The sequence below is a fragment of the Narcine bancroftii genome, chromosome 8 (assembly GCF_036971445.1).
Source record: "Narcine bancroftii isolate sNarBan1 chromosome 8, sNarBan1.hap1, whole genome shotgun sequence".
In the NCBI taxonomy this organism is placed as follows: domain Eukaryota; kingdom Metazoa; phylum Chordata; class Chondrichthyes; order Torpediniformes; family Narcinidae; genus Narcine; species Narcine bancroftii.
The window spans coordinates 147,358,401-147,375,458 of NC_091476.1; the positions used below are offsets into that span (position 1 = coordinate 147,358,401).

The window sequence follows — 17,058 nt, forward strand, 5'->3', positions numbered from 1 at the left end:
TTTAAGATTGAAGGGGGAAAATTATAAGGGGAACAGGAGGGGAAATTTCATTACGCAAAGGGTGGTGGGGATGTGGAATGAGCTTCCGACAGACGTGGTCGAGGCGGGATCATTGGTTACATTTAAGGAAAGACTGGATAGTTACATGGATGGGAGAGGACTGGAGGGGTATGGACCGGGTGCTGGTCAGTGGGACTAGGAGGGTGGGGATTTGTTACGGCATGGACTAGTAGGGCCGAACTGGCCTGTTCTGTGCTGTAAGTGGTTATATGGTTATCCTCAATGCACCTGCTTTCAAAAGACTGCTAAAGGAAGATAATGGAGATTACTCTGTGCATATAAAGTTTGTTGGGTAGAGCAGGGGGAAGGAAGAGGCAGGGAAAAAATTGCTTTAAAATTTTTTTAAACAAGGACCTATTTAACTAATTAGTCAGGAAACTCAGAATTACAATAACTGAAATATTATAACAAATAACAATGCTCAGTCCATCATGTGCTAGAAATTAAAACCAGTGTTCATTCCAAATGACATCAAAGCACAAAATGTTCGGACAGTGTTTAATGGGTTTAATGTATCATATATTTTGAATGTTGAGTGGGGGGGGGGGGAAAGGGGAGAAAATGACACTGTGTATATTCAAGAGGGAAATGTTTATGTGTATTTTGGTCAATATGGTTCATAGTGTATGTTCTTGTCCATTTATTTGACTGTTTCTGTTAAATTCATTATTAACTGTTTCAAACTGTTTCTCTTTTGAGTGGCACTTACCTCATACTCAGCACCGAGTCCAAAATGCCCAATGATGTTCCCAGACACTTTCCAGAGGAAAGGAATTCCTCCCAACAAGAGAATAAGCTGCAAACAAGAGTGGCAAAATTAAAACTGAAACTAACAAATGTATTCAGGTAACTTTACCACAGTCACTCAGCCAGAGCTCAAGGCAACCAGGCAATGGTGACAAGTTCAGTGTTATCACACCCAGGCAATTTTCAGTGAACTTCTGAAATCCGGAACTAAAATTCCTCAAGGAAGATATTAGTAAGATATGTCCTGCAGTCAATTTCCCATTCATCATCAAATTTACACATTTTCAATGTCCAATTGAAATCAAGAGACTGATAATGTCTTAAAATAAAAATTGAAACACAAAAGTCTGCAGACACCATGGTTGAAGTAAATACACAATGCTGGAGAAACTCAGCAGGTCAAACAGCATCCTTTATGTAGCAAAAATACATAACCAGCATTTCAGGCTTGAGCCTTCATCAAGGTGTGGAAAAAATATCAGCAGACATCCAAACAAAATTTTTGGGGTGGGGGGGAGGAGCACGGTCAAAAGGACAGTAGGAATTAGGTGGTCAAGAGAGGGAGGGCACAACAGTAACCAGAGGAAGGGGGAATGACTCAATTAATAGAGAGGGAAGGAGGTGGAGAGTTAAGGGAAAGAAGACCAGGGAAATGGGAAGGCAGGGAGAATGGAAAGTAGGTTAGCAGAAACCAGAGAAGTAAATGTTAATGTAATCCAATTGGAGAGTGCCCAGACAGAAAATCAACTGTTGTTCCTCCCATTTATGAGTAGTATTACAGGTTATATAATATATAATTAGGTTTTATAAAAGAGATAGACTGTGGGGGTTTAGTGTAGGTCACTTCACAGACAGACATTTACATTTCACAAAAATACATCTCATTTAAAATGCAAGAGCTTTTGCTAAGATACTCCATGTCCACAGCGACTTTACAGCAACTTTTAAGAGTGCCTATTGAGACTTCACAAGTAGTTGTTAATTGGTTCTGCAAGCAGAGAGAAAGACCAAACAGGATTTCTCTGCAGTGGCTTTTGGGAGGCTGCAACATGGTAAGCTGGAAGGCTTGTTGAAAACCTCATTTTGAAGACCGGTTGTGAGTTCTGAGTTCAGCCTGTTGAAAACCTTTGTAGTCCTTAGAAGGAAATGGCTGGCTAGAGCGTTTCTCCTGAAACAAGGGAAACAAGAGGAACTCTGTGGTGACCTGGAAGAAGAGATTATCATTTGGAAAACCCATGATGGGGCAAGTTTCTTCAGCAAGTCATTGAAGTGGCTGATTGGAGGGAATCAGCTTGTGTGTCCAACAAGCAACAAATCTCTTTCTGAACCCAACAAGAACCTTCCTGAGTGGTAACCATTTACCTTTAAACACCAGAGCTTGGTGAAAATTCATAAATGTTAAATTCTGTACACAGTATAAGAATTGTCTGAAGAGGAGTGAGAACTTTCCTGAACATATACTTATTACATACACGTGCACCTAGAATTTGAAGAGGGTTAAGTTAGTAAGTTAAAGTTTGATTCTGTTTTATGTTTAAAGAAAATTAAAAGCAACTTTTGTTTAAGTAACCATTTGACTTGGTGAATTCCTATTGCTGCTGAGTTTTAGGGTCCTCTGGACTCGTAACAGTGGTTTTGGTGGGATAGTATAGGAGGTTATGCTCATACATGTGGGTATGGGAGTGGGAAGGAGGTCAAATGATATGGATAGAGTGAAGGTGTTCGGCAAACCAATCTCCAACCCGTGTCCGGTTTCTCTGACGTGGAGACGTCCACAAAAGGAGCACTGGATGCAATAAATCACTCCTGTTAATACACAAGTAAACTTCTGATTCACTAAAAGACCTGTTTGGGATCTCGAATTGTGGCGAGGACGTGTGGGCGCAAGTGTGTCACTTCCTGCAGCAACAGGGGAAGGTGCTATGGGGGTGGCATTGGTGGGGAAGAATGAGTGCATGAGGGAGGAGTCCCTATGGAAGGTAGAGAGGGGAAGATGTGTTTGATAGTGGGATCATGTTGTAGGAGTCAGAAATTATGGAGGATAATATGTTGGATGCAGAGGCCGGTGGGGTGGGAGGCAAGGACAAGGGGAATCCTGTTTTTGTTGTGTCTGGGGGTAGAGGGGACTGGGCAGATTAGCAGGAAATGGAGGAAATGTGGGTGAGAGCTGAATTGATAGTGGTGAGAGGGAAGCCACATTTGTGGAAGAAGGCGGACCTTTCAGATGATCTGGACTAGAAGACCACATCTTGGGAACAGATGCAGTGGAGACAGAAATTATGAGAAGAACCCTGGCAGGTGACTGGGGACGAGGAAGTGTAATCAAGGTAGTTGTGGGAGTCAGTGGGTTTGTAAAATACGTCAGCAGAAAGCATGTCTCCCGAGATGGAACCAGAGATCAAGAAAGGGGAAAGTGTGGTCAGATGGACCAGGTGAGCTTGAGATTGGGGTGGAAGTTGGCAGCAAAGTGAATGAAGTTGACAAGCTCATCACAGGTGCATGAGGCAGCCCAGATATAGTTGTCAATCTAGCAGAGGAAAAGTTGAAGGGCCTTGCCTATGTATACTTGCTCCACAAAGTTCACAAACAAGCAGGCATAGCTGGGAACCATGGCATCTCCTTTGATCTTTAAGGAAGTGAAACGAGTCAAAGTTGATTAAGAAGGAGAACAAGATCTGCCAGATGGAGGAGAGTGATTAGTGGGTCCCTTGTCAAGAAAAAGTGTTTTGATACCTTCTGTATGGGGGATGGAGGTTGTAAGGTAAAACATCATGAGATGGGAATGTGTAAGGAGTTACCCTGTACAGGGCTGTAACAAGATGTGAATGCATCCTTGTACTTACAAGATAAGAGAGACATTGATGGATTGAGAGGCAGGAAGCTAGCAGGGAAAGGATAGCAACAGTTTTAGTCATTGGACAAGTAATGATATGATGATGTTCTAAGCACGTATCCAAGGGTATAAAAAATCACCATTTTGCTGATAACGGCAGAATGCATTCTCCGACTAACATGGTTAGTTGCAAGTGTTACAATCCGGTAATAAAGAACAAAGAACCCTGATTTCGACTCAGTCTGGTGTTTGTCTCACTCATTCATGAACAAAGCAGACCTAACAAGGTGCAGAGGGATTGGACATCCAATCCCTTCACACCTCCAGATGTCTTGATGTTTAATGTAAATGAGTGCAGTATATGTCAAACAGGCATGTATGTAAAGTACAAATACTCATCATTGTTTATTAACAGGGATTTTGGTAGCTGGGCCAGTTGTGCATAATTAAACCAGATGTTTTCTTAATCACAGTATAATCACATCAATTATGCTGCAAATATATCTTGTTGCTCCAAATTTATTTTCTTGGCATTTTTAAACTTTAAAAAAAATTACTGTATTCAAGGAGAATCTATTTGAAGAGTCAAAGAAAAACGTACATTGAACTTCTATTTTCAAGATCTCAGAATACAGCAAAGTATGAGCAATGAAAGCAATTATAAAATGCTGTTGTTTTTGTTATGCCAGTGACTGAAATACACTGTTGGATTCATTTCATACTTGAAATTTTTTTTAATCACTCCTGGCTGAACTTAGTTCATCAGCTTGAAATGCGTCACTATTTGGTATGTCATCAAAGACCATTAGAAACTTCTACAGGTGTACCGTGGAGAGCATTCCGTCTGATTTCATCACTGTCTGATACTGAGATGCCAATGCTCAGGACAATGAAAAACTCCAGAGGGTTGTTAACTTGGCCAGTAACATCACAGGCACCAGTCTTCATTCCATCTAGGACTCTACAGGAGATGGTGTCTTAAAAAAACACCCTCTATCCTCAAGGACCCTCACCATCTAGACTATGCCCTCTTCACACTGCTACCATCAGGAAAAAAACAGGAGCCTAAAAACCAGTACTCAACTGCATAAGGACAGATTCTTTCCCTCTGCCATCAGATTCCTGAATGAACAACGAACCCCACAGACTCTGCCTGACTTTGACTTTTCGTGCACTATTTTTATTTATTTTATAAGGTGGTTTATAGAAATGTTTGCACTGTGATCATTTTCTGAAATGTTTATAAATATTGTTCTATGATAATTATCCTTAATAAGAAAACAATTGTGTAAATGTTCCAACATCCCTATAACGTTCCATATAATGTAACGGTTGAGAAAAATTATTGACGCCTAACTCACCCTCCTCGAATCTCCCAACTGACGACATGGGCTCACGAACTTCCTTTTTAAATGAGTGAAACCATCCCCCCGCGTAACCTCATTTGGTAGACATGCTGGCCCTGGCTCCAGCCGCACGCTGCTGGGGCTGAGCCGAGTGCGTCACCACGCTCCATAGCGCGTGTGTACTGAGATACCCGCTGGCCCAGGATGAAGCTGCTGCTGGGGCCAAGCCAACCGCACATGCTCCCAATTCTAACAGTTGTGGCCCTCACAGAGGCGACTAATGGGAAGAGGCCAACGGACCCCAGAGCACCACCCATGCCCATGACCACAATAAGTAAGACTTGAGCCTTTGGCTCTTACACCAGCCCCTATTATTATAATGAAACAATGTCTCTAATAATAATTACACATTGTACAATCAATTATAAACAATTAACCACATAACATTTGAACATTTCTTCATTTGCCGCAAGGCCAGAGGTTACTAGCACATAGCCTTGAAAAGAGCAATCATTACCACCCCTGTGACCTGTGGGCAAAGTACAAAACACAAAAACAACAAAATGAAGTCAGTTTATACTTATCAAGTTCCTCTGTCTTCTGTAGAATCCTTGGATTAAAGTGTCAACCAGTAAACCTCAGACCTTCTTCAGACAGAATAGGCACAGCTTTCCTTTTGAGAGCACGAGGTGTGCCTTCAGCATGTCATTTGGCTTTCTTTCCTCCTTCAGCATTCTGCTACTCATAGGAAGAATTTGAATTCTTCAAAACAGATTGAAGATTTATCTGATCTTCTCAATTTTAATCGACAAGTCTCTTTAACCTTCCCTGCAACAGATTTGCTCATCCTTTTCTTTCCTTTCTGCAGTCGATCATAGATAAGGTAATATTCAAATAATATTAATCCTCCAAACTCATCAACAGCCATAGCATTTGTAAAACCCTTCTGTAAAGGAGACTATTTCCACCTATCGTGCCAACAAATCTCTTTAACTACAACTGCAGCCTTTTCAACCACTCTGGCTTCTATTGCCTTTTCCTACAATTCCAGATCCAATTTTGCAACCTCCAATTCAGTCTCATTTTCTGACAGCTCATTCTTAAGCCTTTTATTAGATTCTCTCTCTGCATATTCTTTTAATAGGAAAAAATAATTCTCTCATTATCTTCTGAGACATGACTAACTCGACCTAGAATGGTCATGTGATGTATTGGTACTTCTGCTTTCAGCCCTGCTGTAGTAAACTCAATCTCTGAATTTTGCCATCTTTTTTCTTACGTTTCTGAAATGCAATATCTCTTTCCTCCGCATTGTTATTAGCTGGGCCTTCAAGATACATTCTTGATTGTTTTTTGTAGTCAGCTGTCTTGTGCTATTAACCAATGACTCGTTTGCTTTCAAAAGATGAATCTTCCTCCTCCAACCTTTTAGATTTTGTTAAAACTGAATCTCTTTCAATTCATTTCTTCTGTTCTGTTTTTGTAAATTCTATCTACAATTAAATTTTTCTGGCCGCCCATTCTTTGGACTTTTCCCTTGGTCACTTTCAAAACTGAAGAGTCATCGGATTCATTCTCTTCCTTTTGAAATCCAGTTTGTTTTCGAAGTTCAAAGTTTAAAATATTTCTATTCTTTCTTCTTTGGCTTACCTTCACGGACGAAGATTTATGGAGGGGTAATGTCCATGTCAGCTGCAGGCTCGTTTGTGGCTGACAAATCCGATGCGGGACAGGCAGACACGGTTGCAGCGGTTGCAAGGGAAAATTGGTTGGTTGGGGTTGGATGTTGGGTTTTTCCTCCTTTATCTTTTGTCAGTGAGGTGGGCTCTGCGGTCTTCTTCAAAGGAGGTTGCTGCCCGCCGAACTGTGAGGAGCCAAGATGCACGGTTTGAGGCGATATCAGCCCACTGGCGATGGTCAATGTGGCAGGCACCAAGAGCTTTCTTTAGGCAGTCCTTGTACCTCTTCTTTGGTGCACCTCTGTCTCGGTGGCCAGTGGAGAGCTCGCTATATAACACGATCTTGGGAAGGCGATGGTCCTCCATCCTGGAGACGTGACCTACCCAGCGCAGTTGGATCTTCAGCAGCGTGGATTCGATGCTGTCGGCCTCTGCCATCTCGAGTACTTCGATGTTGGAGATGAAGTCACTCCAATGAATGTTGAGGATTGTTAGGTCTGCTTTGTTCATGAATGAGTGAGACAAACACCAGGCTGAGTCGAAATCAGGGTTCTTTGTTCTTTATTACCGGATTGTAACACTTGCGACTAAACATGTTAGTCGGAGAATGCATTCTGCCGTTATCAGCAAAATGGTGATTTTTTATACCCTTGGATATGTGCTTAGAACATCATCATATCATTACTTGTCCAATGACTAAAACTGTTGCTATCCTTTCCCTGCTAGCTTCCTGCCTCTCAATCCATCAATGTCTCTCTTATCTTGTAAGTACAAGGATGCATTTACATCTTGTTACAGCCCTGTACATTCCCATCTCATGATGTTTTACCTAACAGGAGTACAAGGACACCTCCCCTTCTTGTTACTGCCGTGTACAGGGTAACTCCCTACACATTCCCATCTCATGATGTTTTACCTTACAGGATGGAGCGGAGACAATGCTGGTTGAAGCGTTCTAGGAGCCGTAGGTGATGCCGGTAAAGGACCCATGATTCGGAGCCGAACAGGAATGTGGGTATGACAACTGCTCTGTATACGCTAATCTTTGTGAGGTTTTTCAGTTGGTTGTTTTTCCAGACTCTTTTGTGTAGTCTTCCAAAGGCGCTATTTGCCTTGTTTTTGTAATTATCCAATATTTCCAAGACCTTTTTCAACATTTCATTCTCTGCATATAGTTGCACCAAATTGTCAGTTACATCTCCTAGCGCAATTTTCTGCATTCAGTTTTGCAGCAGGTTGCAAGATTTCTTCATTGACCTCCTCTGTTGTAACCTCTGGGCAACAGTCATTTGTTTTAGTTCTGCCTCAGATTCAATTACGCAGGAATAATCACCAGCAGTATTTGCAACATCTTCTAATACTTCTTTTTCATCTATTGTTGATTAAATTAATATCTTCAATATTGGCTTAGATGCCTTTGATTTATTTTCACCAGTCAGATTTTCTCAGAACCATTTGTATTCCTTTGAAGGTTTTTGATTGTTATCAAGGCATTCAGGAAACTGGTCTTGAACAGTTGTTTCAATGGTTTGGAGAGTTTTACAACTGATGTCATATTGACACTTGTTGTTGACTGCTTCTGAGCAACATCGTTCTTTCTAATGGTCCATGCCTTGTGACCGTGGTACAAAAGGTTCTGTCTTGACATCAAATGCTCTCATTTCATGTGATGACTTCTTAATCAATGAAACAAAAGACACTGCCTTACTTTTCATGCACTACTATTTTAATTTTTTTATTATTGTTGTAGTAAGATGGTTCATAATATGAATGTTTGCACTATGAATGCTGCCAGAAAACCCAAATTTTGTGACTTGTTCATGACAATAAATTTTGATCCTGACCATCAGACCTCCTTGACAGGTCGCTTTGAACAACAAATCCTTTACAACTTGTCAGGTACCTTCACTTCAGCCTTCTTAGCAACAAGTGTTATTTTCAGATTCAATTGTTCCCTTTTCTCCTTAGCTCCAATTGCTGCCTCCTTAGCTGCTCCTCCTGGCCCATTTCCTGCCTCCTTAGCTGCTCCTCTTGGCCATCATGGCTTATTTCTCATCAATCTCATCTTTTTGTGCTTGAAGAGCAGCACTTATCCTGAGTCTTTATATATTGAGATGAAGTTCCTAAAGCACAGGAAGCCCCGGAGCCACTTTAGAATTCTTTGTTGCTTGCACATGATCCATAGCCCTCTATTCTGTGCATATTTATGTGTCTATTCACCTCAACCCTTCTTTCTTCAAAGCCCTGGTCACCCACTTCCCAGGACCTAATTCAGTTATATTGGCATGAGTTTTTAATCCAAATTTCGAAGGGCCAACTATCTGGACTAAAAAAAATCCAAATCTATTAGTTAGAAAAATAACACAAATAAAATAATTTTCTTAGTGTCTAGATGTGGGTCACATTTTAATCATTAAAGGGGAGACTGGTGAAACAACAGAGCAGTGCATGGGCCTTTCTGTCCAGTGAGATTCCCATGGGTGTCGTCCCTGATTGACAGTCAGTGAGGTGAGCCCACCACTATCAGTTCTACAAGAGCACTCATGCATCCCCTGCTATGCTTTAGAATCTGCTGCCTTCATTTGATCAGGCCCTTGGGTGATCTTAATTGTGCCCTGGCACATTTTGCAGTTGTCTTTATGGTTTTTCTCCCCCACTCTTATAAAAAGGGCCTGGAGTCAAGGTAAGATTAAACTATTTCTGTGGGCAAGAGTAGCCGGAAACAATGGGTCTACCTGGATGGCTGGGTATGTGTATCTTGGGTAGAAGATAGAAATGAGCAGTGGAGCGATGGAAGACAATGAGGTTGGCAGCTGTGAGAGGGAGGTGACCAGAGGTGATGAGGTTGGAGATGGTGTTAGATACAGTTGCTTGATATAAGCTGTGGTGGGGTCCTGTGGGAGGGATAGGTAGGAAGAGCTGTACATCTCCATAACTTAATAAAGGGCTCAAGCCCAAAATGTCAGTATTTTAACCTTTGCTATACAAAGTACACTGTTTGACCTGTCGAGTTTCTCCAGAATTGTGCTTTTACTTCAACCAGTGTCTACAGATTTTTGTGTTTTATTCCTGAAAATGGTTGGACTCAAGACACCGTCCTGAGACTATCCGGGACCTCGGATGATCAAACCTCTGACTGTCACAACCATAGTCATTGTTGGAAAAGAAAGACCTACCTTTCATTTTATCTTTCCGGTCAATCACTGCAATTGTATACGTTTGATGAACACAAAGTACCACTCACCGTTCCCTCAGTTTCTGAATAAAGCCCAGACCAGAACCCAAAAGTACTTTTATCCAGTTGGTAGAGACGAGATTTCTCAAATGTTTCAGAGTCCATGATCATCCCCAGTTCCTCAGGGACCAGAGTGGTGTGTCTGTATGTCTTGCGCTAAATAAAAGGAAAACAGACAAGTTTGCTAAAGAAGTATTCTACTGCACAGGATGGGATGCTACTATTTAGGATACGGGGGGGAGGGGGGAGGGGAAGGGGGGGGAGGGGAAGGGGGGGGAGGGGAAGGGGGGGGAGGGGAAGGGGGGGGAGGGGAAGGGGGGGGAGGGGAAGGGGGGGGAGGGGAAGGGGGGGGAGGGGAAGGGGGGGGAGGGGAAGGGGGGGGAGGGGAAGGGGGGGGAGGGGAAGGGGGGGGAGGGGAAGGGGGGGGAGGGGAAGGGGGGGGAGGGGAAGGGGGGGGAGGGGAAGGGGGGGAGGGGAAGGGGGGGGAGGGGAAGGGGGGGGAGGGGAAGGGGGGGGAGGGGAAGGGGGGGGAGGGGAAGGGGGGAGGGGAAGGGGGGGGAGGGGAAGGGGGGAGGGGAAGGGGGGAGGGGAAGGGGGGGAGGGGAAGGGGGGAGGGGAAGGGGGGGAGGGGAAGGGGGGGAGGGGAAGGGGGGAGGGGAAGGGGGGAGGGGAAGGGGGGAGGGGAAGGGGGGGGGGGAAGGGGGGAGGGGAAGGGGGGGAGGGGAAGGGGGGGAGGGGAAGGGGGGGAGGGGAAGGGGGGGAGGGGGAAGGGGGGGAGGGGAAGGGGGGGAGGGGGGAGGGGGAAGGGGGGGGAGGGGAAGGGGGGGGGAGGGGAAGGGGGGGGAGGGGAAGGGGGGGGAGGGGAAGGGGGGGGAGGGGAAGGGGGGGGAGGGGAAGGGGGGAGGGGAAGGGGGGGGAGGGGAAGGGGGGAGGGGAAGGGGGGAGGGGAAGGGGGGGAGGGGAAGGGGGAGGGGAAGGGGGGGAGGGGAAGGGGGGGAGGGGAAGGGGGGAGGGGAAGGGGGAGGGGAAGGGGGGGGGGGGAAGGGGGGAGGGGAAGGGGGGGAGGGGAAGGGGGGAGGGGAGGGGAGGGGAGGGGGGGAGGGGAGGGGGGGAGGGGAGGGGGGGAGGGAAGGGGGGGAGGGAAGGGGGGAAGGAGGGAGGGGGGGAGGGGGGAGGTCAGTCCTGGCTCTCCCTCACCTGCCGCTGGGCCAGGTAGGCCTCCCACAGATACACGGCCCAAGAGAAAAGTAGCACCGAATAGAAGATTTGGTGCTCGGGGCTGAGCTGTGCCACGGCCGCGATCATCGTTCCCCGCTCCTTCCGTCAGCCACAAGCCGGCAAACACCCTCCCTGTCGGGATCACTCTGCCTTGGCGCCTGAAGCCCAAGAAGGCGCTCTCTGTGGTGACAGCACTTGCCTTTCACCCCGTCCCCCTTCACTCTAATGTTATTGATTTTTTTTATTCTTCCTGCCCCCACCAGACTCGTGCTCCGGATCCTCGATACCGGCGGCGCGACACGGAAATCCGTCCGGGCTCTCAGGAAGCTTGGGAGTCACGACGCTTCGTTCCGGCCCCCAGGAACACTAACCCTTTGACTCCCTGTGCAGACAAAGGAGGCTTTCCCTCAAAGGGATGAGACCAAAAAAAACCCTCAGTTAATCAACAAATAATTACATTTGTGTCGCAAAATGACAAACATCCCATTATTTTCAGCCGACCAAACAATTAAGTAAAACATTTGGGTTAATTGTACACAAGTTCCAGCGAGGATGGCACACTAAATAAATGTTCAAGGCAGGACAGGAAAAGATATTGGCAGGCATTATATTCCCAGTGTTCTCTGAGGAGATTTTTTTAAATTTGCACGTCCCTCCAATATATTGATTGTTGGCCCTATCTCCTTATTCCAAGCAATGTTTTATAATGGACCATAATGCGATCAGGTTTGTTAAAGGAAAGGAAACAGCTGATACATATAACACTAAACTTAACTTTTGTAAGTGACACAGGGCGAAGGTTTCGGTTGCCTCTGAACAAATTCAGCTCAGGTGCCATTGCTCAAGTGCGACATCAGTTTACCATATAGCATATAACAATTACAGCACGGAAACAGGCCAATTTGGCCCTTCTAGTCCACACTGATCCAAGTACCCTCCTCTAATCCCACTTACCAGCATCCTGCCCATATCCCTCCACCCCCCTCCCATGCATGTACTTATCCAACTCTTTCTTAAATGACAAAATTGACCCTGCCTCCACCATGTGAATACTGCAGTAATATCTGAAATGTAGAAAACACAGCAGCCGATCTGCGTACAGAAAGAATGCATGAATAGCAGTATGATCAAGATTAAATGGAGTCATAGCGTTGTACACAGTGGAAAGAGGTCATTCAGCTCAATTCATCCACCTGCGCTGGACACATTTTTCTCCCTTTGAATCTTTCCTGGCCACGTACCTGTCCAAATGTGTGATGTTGTAATTGTATCAGCTTCTACTACTTCACTTTCAACTCAGCGAAGAAAAATGAGAGGAGACTTAAAAGTCTCTGAGAGGCATAGATAAAGTGTAGAAATAGCAAACACCAGGGGACATCTGTACAAAGTGAAGGGTGGAAGGTTTAGGGGAGATATCAGGGGAAAAATTTTTACACAGAGAGTTATGGGTGATGGTGGAGGCTGAAACATTAGGGACATTTAAGAGACTTAGTCACCTGGTTGAAATAAAAATAGAGGGTTGTGAGGTAGGGAGACTTTAGAACTTTTTTTGGTAAGAATATATAGGTCAAAACACACTGAAATGCTGGAGGAACTCAACCGGTCTTTTCAGCGTCTATAGGAGACAAAGATATATTGCCTGAGCCCTTCTTTAAGGAATAAGCGGAATAAGCCAGAAGCAGGAAATCTCAGAAAGTCTCAGAATTCAAACAATGGGGGAGGAATCCAGACCAACAAAAGGTGTTAATTAGACTGGGTGCACATCAGTGGGATTAGGCAAAAATAAATGGTTTGGCACAGACTAAAAGGGATGTGCTGTAATAGTCTATGGTTCTGTACAGTATCAGTTTAGATTTGTATACTCAAGTCTCCTGAGAAGATCCTGAGTCTTCTGACTCAGAAGCTAAAGTGCTGCCTCTGAGCTATGCCTGTTAACTGCAGGCAATATATGACCTATAGGTTCACTGTCATGTGCAAGACTCAGGTTATCAAGTGATCTCAGATGGCATTGCAGTCTGGAAATGTTGGCCAGATTACAGGTGAAATGTGATAGAGGACAGTGTATTATTAGAGCATAGCTGTTCCAAGATCACACTCATTACTAGCACTTCTCAAGGGTGTATCCTCAGTCCCTACTTCCTTTACACCCATGACTGTTCAGCTTAATACCATTCCAACACCAATGATGGGTTGGGTATCAAAAAATGATGAGTGGCATGGCATGGTGTCAAAATAACAAACTCTCTCTCAATGGTAATAAGATGAAGACAAAGACTTCAGCAAATGGTTAGAGACCAAACTCCTGTCTACATCCATGCGAGGAATTAGAGAGCTTCAAGTTCTTGGGAGTAAACAATTTCAGTAATCTGACCTGAACCAACCACATTCACATGATGGTCAAGAAAGTCACTCCAACGACTCTACTTTCTCAGCTCGCCATGTCTCCCATGTCCCTCAATAGCTATTGAAGCCGAACTTGCTAGTTGCATCACAGCATGGGATGGGAACTGCTCTGCTCAAGATCAGAAGAAGCAGTAGGTGATAATGCAGCTCAGAACATCATGCAAACTTCCCTCCCCTTCATGGACCATCTACATCTTCCACTGCCTTGGAAAGGCAGCCAAAATACTGAAGGCCTCTACACACCCTGGACACTCTCTCTTCTCCCTCCTCCCATTGGGGAGAAGATTCAAGAGCGTGAAATCGTGCATCAACATGCTGAAAGAGAGTTTCTTCAGCTGAATGGAGCCCACATAGTGCTCTCATGCTTCCCGTTACTTTTTTAATTTACTTTGAAACTTTGTAATTCTGCTCTTGTACTTCCATTTTATAAGGCTGTATGTTACAGTTGACTTATCAGATTCTCACAGAAGGACCTATTGGCTCCTCTCCCCCATCCCATCACATACTCCTACGGTATCCTTCAAGAAAGGCTCAGGCTCAAAATGTTGGTTTTCTATCTTTAGCCCCTACGGATGCTGTGTGATCTACTGAGTTCCTCCAGCAATTTTGTGTTTTATTCTCTCTCTTGCCCAGTTCTAATGAAGCTTATTTGACTTGAAGCATGAACTCTATTTCTCTTTCCTCAGATGCTGCCTGTCCAGCTGAGAGCTTCCAGCATTTGTTGTTTTTATTTTGGTCAGGAAAGTTGTTTGGGAAGTAGAGTGGAATTAGTTGGAGCAGTTTGGTGAAGGAAGTAGGTGATTTAATACAGAAGTGTTGTAGCACTTTGACTGCTGAGAGGTGTAATCACAATGACAGATTTTCAGTGGCTGAAACAGGTAAGGGATATATTGAGTATCTATGGACCTTTAAAATCTATGTATGCCACATGATATGAACTTTTCCTACATTGTTTCATCACCCTTTGCATTTGGTTGAGTGCTTTAAACCAGCCATTGTCAACCTTTTTTTGTTCGCTTATGGCCACCTTTGGACTCTGCTCAAAGTTTATGGGCCCCCTTCCCAATGAGCAGTCAAGTTTTGGTTTCTTCTGTACTCCTCTCCTACTGATTACATTTTTAAAAAAAGTGTTAAAAAATGTTGATGTGAAAAGGATGATGAATTAGCCAGAATGTGACCTTGCTTGGAAAGCACAAGTCTTTTACTTGGAAAGAATGTAAAATGTGTGGTGACCCACCCCCACCCAACCCACCACCACCACCGCCACCACCAAAGGGTCCTACGTTGAGAATGGTGGCTTTAAATGAAAACATTTTCTTGAGTCTCACAAAATAGGGTGCATCAAGGTAATTCACACTTAACCAGTGTGGTGATACAACCACCAGCCTACTGCAGGGGGCGATCTCTGTACCTGCAGGAAGATCACTTAAGGGGATGACTCCACCTGGCCAGCTGTCAATCAGGCAACCTGAATAGAAACCTGAGCTAGTCACACAGGGAGCCACCAAGGCTTGAACTGGTGTTCAGACTTTTACTGTTGGACAGTCTTTTTGAGTTTTGTGCTTGTTTGCTGCTATTTCAGCGCATCACAACAAGAGACATGTATAAATGTACTATTTGAGTGCAATATATTTTTAGACCAATATTACATAGATGCCATTTATTTTGGATTTTATCCAAACTATATAGTTTGAAAACTAAATAAAAATATACTATTTATTTTGATGTTTTATTAGTGCAGCAGGCTAAGTTACTGTTTTTGTACATATATTTATAATTGGGTTGGGGAGTTTCCAAATCTAACCCTGCCATGAGTAAAACATAAAAGTTTTCAGACACCATGATTGAAGTAAAAACACAACGCTGGAGAAACTCAGCAGGTCAGGCAGTGTACTTTATACAGCAAAAATAAAAATGCATAACCAACTTTTCGGGCCTGAGCCCTTCATCGAGGTATGAGCAAAATGTAGGCAGGTGCTGTGTACTTTATATAGTACTTTTCTGATCATCTGAAAACCACTTAATCGAAATTCTTAGTCTTACGAATATTTTTTGGTAGCAACATGACATCAAAAGTTGAAAAAAAATTCACCTAATGTCCTCATGTGGGCCTCTGATGCGGTGTTAGTGCTAGTTTTGTAACAACAGAGCTCAGAACCAGCAAGGAAGAGAGAGACTGAATGGCCGGATGCCTGCTCAAAGAAGCAGACTGCAACCTCGAGCCAGGAAGTCGGCGGGTCAGGCAGCGCACGGGGAGATTGTCCTTGTGTTACTCCCTCCCATTTCTTTACCTTCCACTGTACTTGCTTCCAGAGTCGGCATCAGAACAAATCTAATCGAGGGACATTACGGTAACCATGGCGGGCAATGAATTTTCCACAGCGTCGGATTGGGTCAGGGTGGCGGCAGCAGCGTAGGACCAAGGTGCTGGCAGCAGCAACATCAGACCAGGTGGGTGAGAGGGACACAACAATAATTCATTTGGTGGGGGCAAGGTCCATGACGCCGATCCTGCTTGGTTCTCCACTATCCTGGCATCATCGTGGCCTCCCAGGCAGGATCAGTGACTGCGGTGGGGAGTGTCAGGGATCAGCGACGGCCAATACAAGTATTCTGCTAATGCTACTGGGCTGCTTAAAGCCATTTCTCAGTTAACCAAAAAATTGCAGTTAACCGATACACGTCCAGTCCCAAGCATTTCAGGTAATCAGAAACCTGCTGTATAGCAAAGATGAAGGTGCATAACCAATGTTTCAAGCCTGAGCCCTTCAGTTATTTATGGGCAAGATGTAGGCAGGTGCCTCCCTCCCTTATCCATCTATTATTACCTGTGGGTCTGTGCTCATTCCCCTGTCCCAGCCCCACTATTTTGTTCAGGTGCCTGTCTACATTGATGAAGAGCTTAAGCCCAAAACGTTGCTTATATATCTTTATCTTTGCTATATAAAGAACCTGGCCACCGTGACAAAGGTGTACCAAAGAAAAGGTACAAAGACTGCCTAAAGAAATCTCTTGGTGCCTGCCACATTGACCTCCGCCAGTGGGCTGATATCGCCTCAAACCGTGCATCTTGGCGCCTCACAGTTTGGCGGGCAGCAACCTCCTTTGAAGAAGACCGCAGAGCCAACCTCACTGACAAAAGGCAAAGGAGGAAAAACCCAACACCCAACCCCAACCAACCAATTTTCCCCTGCAGCCGCTGCAACCGTGTCTGCCTGTCCCGCATCGGACTTGTCAGCCACAAACGAGCCTGCAGCTGACGTGGACTTTTACCCCCTCCATAAATCTTCGTCCGCGAAGCCAAGCCAAAGAAAGATAAAGAACACTGTTTGACCTGCAGAGTTTCTCCAGCATTGTGTTTTTACTAACCATCTGCAGAGTTTCTCCAGCATTGTGTTTTTACTAACCATCAGTTTTCTACAAGGTCACTGGGTGGATCCATAGCAGGATCAACCACTGATTCTCAGGCTTGCGAACATCAAAGTAAATTGTTACTCCGCCCTGTTTCCAGCATGTTAGGTCTGCTTTGTTCATGAA

General features: G+C 44.6%; 1 protein-coding gene across 1 annotated transcript in view; it reads right to left on the reverse strand.

Annotated features, from left to right (window-relative positions):
* zmpste24 (zinc metallopeptidase, STE24 homolog) overlaps positions 1 to 11,492 on the reverse strand; it is a 42,498-nt gene extending 31,006 nt beyond the window's left edge. The window contains exons 1-3 of the mRNA XM_069895208.1: positions 11,098 to 11,492; positions 9,910 to 10,056; positions 770 to 856 (exon numbers count right to left, since the gene is read on the reverse strand). Coding sequence (XP_069751309.1) covers positions 770 to 856; positions 9,910 to 10,056; positions 11,098 to 11,205 — 342 coding nt within the window. The 5' untranslated portion in view covers positions 11,206 to 11,492. The remainder of the gene's footprint in view (positions 1 to 769; positions 857 to 9,909; positions 10,057 to 11,097) is intronic.
* Positions 11,493 to 17,058: the final 5,566 nt, after the last annotated feature.